This window comes from Trachurus japonicus, chromosome 3, assembly GCF_045865225.1.
Source record: "Trachurus japonicus isolate A0001 chromosome 3, Traja_1.0".
In the NCBI taxonomy this organism is placed as follows: domain Eukaryota; kingdom Metazoa; phylum Chordata; class Actinopteri; order Carangiformes; family Carangidae; genus Trachurus; species Trachurus japonicus.
In genome coordinates, this window is record NC_140909.1 from 15,500,432 (window position 1) to 15,508,451 (window position 8,020).

Sequence of the window (8,020 nt, forward strand, 5' to 3'; positions counted from 1 at the left end):
ACAAGGAAAAGGGCAAAGGTTTGGGTTCCCTGGTTAGTAGCACGCCCCCTTTGTAAACCATAACAGCGTGTAGGAACTAAATAGTAAATAAATGGTCTGATACCTCAAAGTTATCTCAGAGCCATCAAGTCTCCTGGGTTTACCATTCTTTTGCATGGTGCTGCTTTCCGTTTTTCACTTTAAAATGGTAAAACAAAAACAATACACCGATATTGCTTAAAACTATTGCAAAAGAGGGTTTCATGTTTAACTGTATGCCTTTTGGAGATCATTAAAATTTTGCATACCACTGTTATTTGATTTTTAAATCCGCGCACTCCGGGGCAGCAGGGGCCGCTACACGCGTTCAATACTGGTGTAAAAATCCTGACTACTACCAACAACGAAGTAATAGTTGTAGTGGTGGGATTGTTCACATTCGTTGTGTGTGTGTGCAACTTACGCCTTTGGTCATACCGAATAATTAAACACTTCATGGCAATGTGGAAGTGTCTTCAGTCCGCGAGAAAAAACAGTCGTTGAGAAGAGACTCTCTGCAGATCGCGTGGTCTGAACTGACCGGAAATTGGGAGCTAATTGTCCGAAGTGTAGCCTGTCTGACTTACAGGTTTTCCTTGAGGTGAGTGGCTAGCTTCATAGCTTCACTGACTGTTGCTTTCTGTCCAGCGTGAAGCCACTAAATCCCCTCTTCTGGTTATTTCACACCCTAATGTTCCTTCTTCCTTATTTCGTTTTCCACGTAGCGTGTAATGTATTAAACGTCTGGTCGGTTTGTGTGCGACCGTTGAGGTTTTCACGTGTAACTGACATTAGAACTTGGAATGTTGTCGTCTTGGAATTCTGACGAAAAACGTCGTTGGTGATAAACAAACGCCTCCGTGGGTACGTTTGTTTTATTTGGTTGTTTACTAACATGCTAACAAAATATACATGTGACAGTGACAATGTGTCAGGGTGCAGCTTTTGTTGTTGTTGTTGTTGTTGGTAGCGTCAAGGGACAAACACTGTCGTGTTACGTTAGCTTACAGCTCGTGTTGTTGTGACGTTTTCATCTGCATCGCAGTAGCTAACTTACAGATATTATTAGCTTGGCATCTGCAGCACGTTGCCTTCTACTAAATGCTTGGTCTTCTGTGAAAACCTGTGCTGAAGTAAGTGCTTCCTGCAGTGAAGTAGTGAGGGAGCTGCTGTTGTAAGCGTTATGTCATCTGTGATACAGGCATATATGGTGTAACAACGCCAAACAACATAACAAAACTGGGCTGTTTTACTCCGTGATGTATGTTTCGATCCGGTTACCGTGGTGACAGGCTTTACCGTGGGTGAACATCATTGAATGTGGTGTGAATGTGGCGTTCATTACAATGTGAGTTGTTTTGTTTGTTTTTATTTTCACTCTGTAAATGGAAATCTTATGTACAAAGGGTAGGCACAATAAGGTATTGCTTCAGCCTACACCTTTTGGTTGCATGTATTACTGACCAATCTATGCATTTTGTCAGTCTCTTCTTTTTTAATCGACCAAATGAATGAATAAATAAACTAAACTAAACTAAACATGTGTCTTGGTAAAGCGAAGGTCCAAATGTTGAGGAGCGTTTCCTAACCAGACCCTCTGTGTCTTTAATGTCACACAGCTGTCATTCTCTCTCACCTGTCTCATTCCTGGCTGCAGCGCTGGAGACTCACCTGTCTGGTTGGAGGAAATCTGCTCTGATCCTGCTACTTTCTCTGGACGTCTTACCCAATGAACTCAAGCGAACTCTTTCCTGCAAGAGGAATACACCCACAATGAAAGGTAAACATACGTGCAATATTGTCATTCACTTTGTTAAACCAGTGTCCTCCAAAGAAATGACTGTGAACGATCTTCCAGGTGGACCTCGGAAAACAAGAAAAAGGGAACCTAAGAAGACACCAACAAAGGCAGTCGCCTCAGAAACTGTTTCATCTCCAGTCACAGAGGAGTCAAATCTTGTCCCAGGCAGCAATATTGTCCCAGGCAGCGATATTGTCCCAGGCAGCGATATTGCCCCAGGCAGCGATATTGTCCCAGGCAGTGATATTGCCACAGCCAGCCAGTCTTCAGCATGTTTCTTACCAAGTACTCCAAAAAGAGGCAGGAGACGAGCAGCACAGCCACCAGGACTTTGCTGCACCTCCACACCTGTACACAGCCCCTCCACTAGTAACCCGCAGTTGTCCCCTCCTGGAGCAAAACAAGCAGAGCTGGAATACACTGAAATAATCACTCGGTTAAAGGTGATCATATTGTTACTGAATCGACAATATTATCCCAGCATTTTAGAGCCTGCAGACTTTTTTATCATGTCATATTGTTTGACTCCTTTAATGTGTGTTCTGTTGTAGACATCAGATTCGCCATGCTGCAAAGCCAAATCTCAAAGCAAGTGCAAGAAGGGTAACGCTTCCCAGCCAAGGCAAGTCAGAAAAAGGCGGACGAAGGAGCAAACGCAGACCTGCAGTAAAGCCAACGGGCCACAAGCCAAGTGCCAGCCCAGCAAGAAGCGTAAGGCTGAGACAAGGGATTTACAGAAGGACGCCACCTCTCTGCCATCCACACGCCCCAGACCAAGATTTGAGCTGGAGAAGCCTGATGTAGAGGAAAAAGGTATTGTCTTCTCAGGGTGAACGTGATGCTTTAAGAAATCTGCTGACCACACATTTACTCACATTTATAAATCAATCATCATTCAAATGTATATCCTCTAATTCCACAATGTTCCTTTATACCCCCCCAAAAAGACGACACAATGTTGTCTTCAGATCTATCAATAGAGCTGAGTCAAGATATGGAACAGCTGCCATCATTATCTCTCCAGGAAGATGAGGAAAGTGAAGAAGAGGAGCTACCAAGCTTCTTGAAGCAAATGGACAAAAGTGAGAATCTACAGTGACTGAATGCAAATCCCCTCTATGAGCACTAGATATGTAGTGGATTATCTGTGCATACTGTCTGTCGTAACTGGATTGTTTGCATCCTTGTCTTTCAGAGTCCCTGTCCATTACAGAAGGAGCGTTTGTGTGGTGCAAATTTAGAAATTATCCATTTTGGCCTGCATTGGTGAGTACAAAAACGTGTGTGTATCATTGATTCATAATAAGCGTGAAGGAACAATGCATAATTTCTTTCCAATATTTCTCCCACGTCAAGAAAGTCCCCAATATCTCACATTAGAAAGAAGCTTGAACTAGTGTATTTCAATTTTTTCAATCTGCAGGTAAAAAGTGTGAACCGCAAACAGAAAAAAGCCAGCATCCTCTTTATTGATGACCCAAAGATGCAGAAAAAGAAAGGGTAAGAAATGATGAATGTGTTCTCTCCCACTGCATCCCATGCAGCTTGATAGCATAGTAAATTCCTTCATGATCTGATGTGATATTATTAAATCTGACTGCACACACCAGGATGTAAATGAGCAAATTGCTGGCAGACTTTTACATCTCCTGGAACCGAGTTTCTTACTGTACGTTTTTATTCTTGAAGGTTTTCTGTTGCACTGAAAACCCTGAAGCCTTTCGACTGTGCAGAAGCTGATGAGCTTGTGGTAAGAAATGCTCACCAGTTATACACTTAATTTTCTGAAAGCAGTATCATAGCAGACTAATTCTGTCTCTCATGTTGGTTTTCTCAGTATAATGCCAAAGAAAAGTACGATGCTGCTATTGCGTGGTCCTTGGATCTCATAGAAGACTACAGAATACGTATTGGTATGTATTACCCATTTGATACTTGTACAGGAACAGATAGATGGAGGACACTGATATTTACATCTATTTCATATAAACCCTGTTGTTCAGATTGTACTGACCATGTTCTTGTCTTTCTTAGCATTAGGGTCATTTTCCGGCTCCTTCATCGACTACTTTGCTCACGCCATGAGTAAGTTTCATTGTACGACATCATTAATATGACAGCACAGAATATGAGGCTGCTGGAGTTCATCTGCAGCCCCACCTCATCCTGACGATGCTCTTCACTGCTGGCTTTTAATTATTCCAGGTTATCCAGTGAGGCGGAAGTACCCACAGGAAGCCTCTGAGAGACTAACCATCACCAGTGATTCAGTGTTGGAGGAGCTGGGTGATGATCATAAGGAGGACAGCTTCAGTGAACAGCAGGGAGAGGTCAGCAGGAGTTCAAAGAGGCTGCTGCCAGACCGAACTCATGCCGCCCACAACCGCGCTAATGAAAAACTCGTACATTTCATCGTCAAGCAGCGCATGGTGGAAGGACGCCTTCTGGTATGTTTTCATCAAGCCTCATGTTTTGCTGTGTTACTATCATAATTCTTGAAATACATGATATACATAGTATTTTCCTTCCCAGTGGCCATGCTTTCACATTTGCATACCACAGTATACTTTGCTCTCTGTGGATACGTATTTTTACCACTGGATGTTTTACATGGAGGGATAAACCACCTGAATCCATTCAAGATGAACCAGTTCTACATGTAAAACTGTCCCATTGATTTAAATGAATCCGTACTTTCTTTCGTGCCCTGCCAATGTTTTACATGTAATAGGAAACACTATTTTATCTGTGTATCTCAAGTTACGTGTATGTATTACCTTTCAGCTTTTTAGCAAGTAACTGTAACATTACAAGACCAGTTTGTAATTAACATTGACCACTGGTCCTTTTCATTCTTGGCTATATAGTAGCAAACATTAATGGGGAACAAAAATCATATCCCCAAAAGCAAGAATAAAATGAATTTTATTCTTTCTACATCTCTACATTTTGAATGTAGATCTCTATTGGCTGAATTCAAGATGTGGCCGGTGGATTTTTTGTAAAACTGTTTCTGCAGAGTGCTCAGTTTGTATCCTGGTTTAACAACCCAAATCACCAAAGAAACAGTCTAAAACCATGCTAACAAAGTTATTGAAAAGTACAGGTTAGGAGTATTGTGGATAAATTCTGAACTCTGTAACTGCACTATATTAAGGTAAGTGTAGATTGTTCATTGTTGTTCACTCCCAATCCCAAAGAGCTCAACCAGTTTTGCAAAGACAAATGTGTGCACCCAGGGGCACAAAGCTCGGGAAACAGGAATGCAAGAGCAGTAAACCTGTTTTACATTTCTACTCTTGTTGATTTTATTTTTTTATTTGACATTTGTAGTCTCTGTTAATGAAGTATAGGAGAAACTAATGAGATCCACAATGTTTTTTGTATTTACCATAAAGGGATCAACTATAAAAAAAAAAAAACTAAGTGTGGTTGATCTTTTTAATAGGCAGCTAAGCAGAGAGTATGTTGGAATAAAAAGAGCATGAAAATACATATCCACACTTATTATATCACTGTCCTCACAGGCTGTGATTCGTGGGCAGGAGCAGTCCAGATGGCTGCACTCCTTTCTGAGGGCCAAACGGAGACAGGTGGTGAACATATACCTGGAAGATGACCAACAGCTGGACCAGGTTTACTGGTACTTAAACGAACTCTATGGATCAGCCGTATCCACAGCTCCGTGCCTGGGTAAGGTGAAATCGATAGAGCGTGTGCCCTTTGTCCTGGACGTCCTTCTTCCTGAGGTAAGCTTGAGGTTTCCTCTTGGTCAGCAACAGCCAAGGTCAAAGACATTATGTTTTCAAGTTGTCCATTTTATCCATTAGGATACACTGACATTTAATCAATACATTGATCAAAATATGGTTCTGATGTGAGTGTGTGTCAGGCCTATGTTGTTGCAGTGTGTTTATATGTGGTAACGAGCAAGAAGCAGCCCAGTATGTTGTAATACTTGTTGGTGATATTGTTTTTTGTAATTGACCATTGTTCCATATCTGGCAAACTTCAAACTCTTTATGTCTGTGCACAGTTTTTTTTTTTCTTTTCTTTTTTGATGATGTCATAAACAGCGTACCCCCACTAAAAAAATCCCCACTACACTTTTGCTGGTATTCAAGGGTGAACAGTCAGTGAGTTGATGTCACTGTGACCTTAAAATACACATTTTTGGCCATAGCTGGTGTAAGTTATGAATTCATAAAGTAATTATGGCAACATAATTACACAAATACAAATATCAAATAAGTTAAAATTATGAAATGCTGACATTTTCAATCTGAATTGTCAAAAAGGGCAATTTGACTGCGATGTCATAATATTATGCAGAAACACTCACACATACTCACATTATTCAGTGCTGCAATTTGGGAAAGGGAGATTGTGATCATATTTCCTGCAACTTGGCTGAGGCATAGAGGCAAACATAAGGCACCAATTCTAGTTGTTGTGTATTATTGTAGTTTATGGTGTATAATGTCTCTCTGTCCAGGCCATCATCTATGCCATAGCTGGGGTGGACCAGCTCTCACTAAAAAAGGCAGAGGAAAAGTACCTAAAAGGACGGTGTATAAGTAACAGGTAAGAGTTCAATGAACTAAACCATTGAAAGGACAATTTTAACACCAAATACAGTATATATTGAGTGATTTGTTTTCTCTTTTGTTCTTTTCAGAGAAAGACAGGAGTTTGACTTGATGATCGAGCGGGAGATAAGGAAAAAGTCACAACACCAGAACTCTCCACATGCTATATTCTCTGACCCCATCACTTAGAGCACAGACTGTTGTAAAAACTTTTTTATTGCGTTTGTTATGTTTTTTTGTTCGTTTTTTTACCAAATCAATATATTTGTGCCTCGCAATCTATAATTTACACTAGAGGGTATCTGCTCTGTTGTAACACTGTACCTGTGAGTACTGAGTTTTAGATCAAACAAGCTGTTCAAAATTAGAATCAAGAAATTATGGCTTCAGATGTTATCAACAGTTATCATGCTTTACCTTAAATAATAAGGCTCTTTCATAAAAAAGGATTGTCCAAGTGCCATTTAAAAAACAAAAAGATGTTTCAGTACAAATCATCGTTATCCCAACATTAGGTGATGCATGGGTTCAGCAGCACAGTCACCAGGGAGTACACCCTAAGATTTATTTTAAAATCGTTTTGTACCTTTTCAAATGAGGGATTTTATGTATGCTTAATCAGTTTGTTGGAAGTTTTCCCGTGAGTTTGTATGTGCCTAATCTCATTAAAAAGGGTTTTTTTTTCAGGAAATGAGTCCTGCAACAATTCAAATACAACAGGCATCCTTTTTGAACTATGACACTTTCAGCCGTTCTCAACAGAAACATGCAAAACTGGACTAAACTCAGCAGATACATCACCTCACTGCTGACACGGACATTGTCAACAACAAAAGGATCAGTGGGGGGATGAAAAACTGAGATGAATGGAAATCAACTCTCCATTTGGTTATTAACATCACAAATGATGAGAAACATACCTCTCTTATGCTTGCATAACATGTTCCACATCTGAATGTTTGAGTTGACTTTATTTCCTGTGCCACTGTGGCCATAGTTCAACTCTGCAGGTCCTAGCAATGTGTTCCTCTTTCTTACTTACAATTTTTAAGTATTATATTTCTCATATAGTTCAATATGAAAGTGAAGTTTGAATCAGTCGACCTGCATCACACTTTTTTTTTTTACTGATTGTATTTTTGTTATCCAAGGTAACTTACTACTACTGTATGAGGTTATACTATACTATACTATACTATAAACTTAACTATAAAAAGCAAAAAGGTTTGACTATTTTGGTGGGTTTCACACTTGGAGGTTAGACATTTAAAAACATAAATGATTTGGCTTCAAACTGTGAGCTTTTGGCTTTCTTTTGATCGAACAGCTGCAGAGAGGCAAGTCCTATGAGCTGACTGAGGTCTTCAGAGTTTAAAGCTGGGGTAGGCAGGATTTGTTTTGAAAACAAGCCTACAGCTCCCGATATCTTTGACCAATCAAATCTGTTCTGGTCTGGTGGTTCCTGATTGGTTGAAAGGCCGGCCCTATTCTGTCCTAACAAATCGGGAGGACAGAGTAGGGCCGGCCCCTCAAGCAGTCAGGAACCCCCAAACCAAAATAGTCTTGATTGTTCAAAGATACTGGGAGCTGTAAGCTTTTCATTTTCAGGGTG

At 40.4% G+C, this 8,020-nt stretch overlaps 1 protein-coding gene across 1 annotated transcript; it reads left to right on the plus strand.

Annotated features, from left to right (window-relative positions):
* The first annotated feature begins 390 nt into the window (after nt 1-390).
* Nucleotides 391-7,055, plus strand: LOC146989790 (PWWP domain-containing DNA repair factor 3B-like). The gene is made up of 14 exons (XM_085764004.1): nt 391-619; nt 1,676-1,798; nt 1,877-2,262; nt 2,371-2,632; nt 2,767-2,901; nt 3,015-3,085; nt 3,243-3,319; nt 3,509-3,569; nt 3,657-3,732; nt 3,854-3,904; nt 4,025-4,266; nt 5,347-5,568; nt 6,315-6,403; nt 6,498-7,055. The coding sequence occupies exons 2-14, from the start codon at nt 1,792-1,794 to the stop codon at nt 6,595-6,597; spliced, it is 1,779 nt and encodes a 592-aa protein (XP_085620130.1). The 5' UTR covers nt 391-619; nt 1,676-1,791; the 3' UTR covers nt 6,598-7,055.
* Nucleotides 7,056-8,020: the final 965 nt, after the last annotated feature.

Excerpts from the sequence above, each read along its gene's own strand:
- LOC146989790 (XM_085764004.1), top strand. Across the intron at positions 2,263-2,370 it reads AAATAATCACTCGGTTAAAG|ACATCAGATTCGCCATGCTG; the intron begins GTGATCATATTG and ends GTTCTGTTGTAG. Across the intron at positions 3,086-3,242 it reads ATCCATTTTGGCCTGCATTG|GTAAAAAGTGTGAACCGCAA; the intron begins GTGAGTACAAAA and ends TTCAATCTGCAG.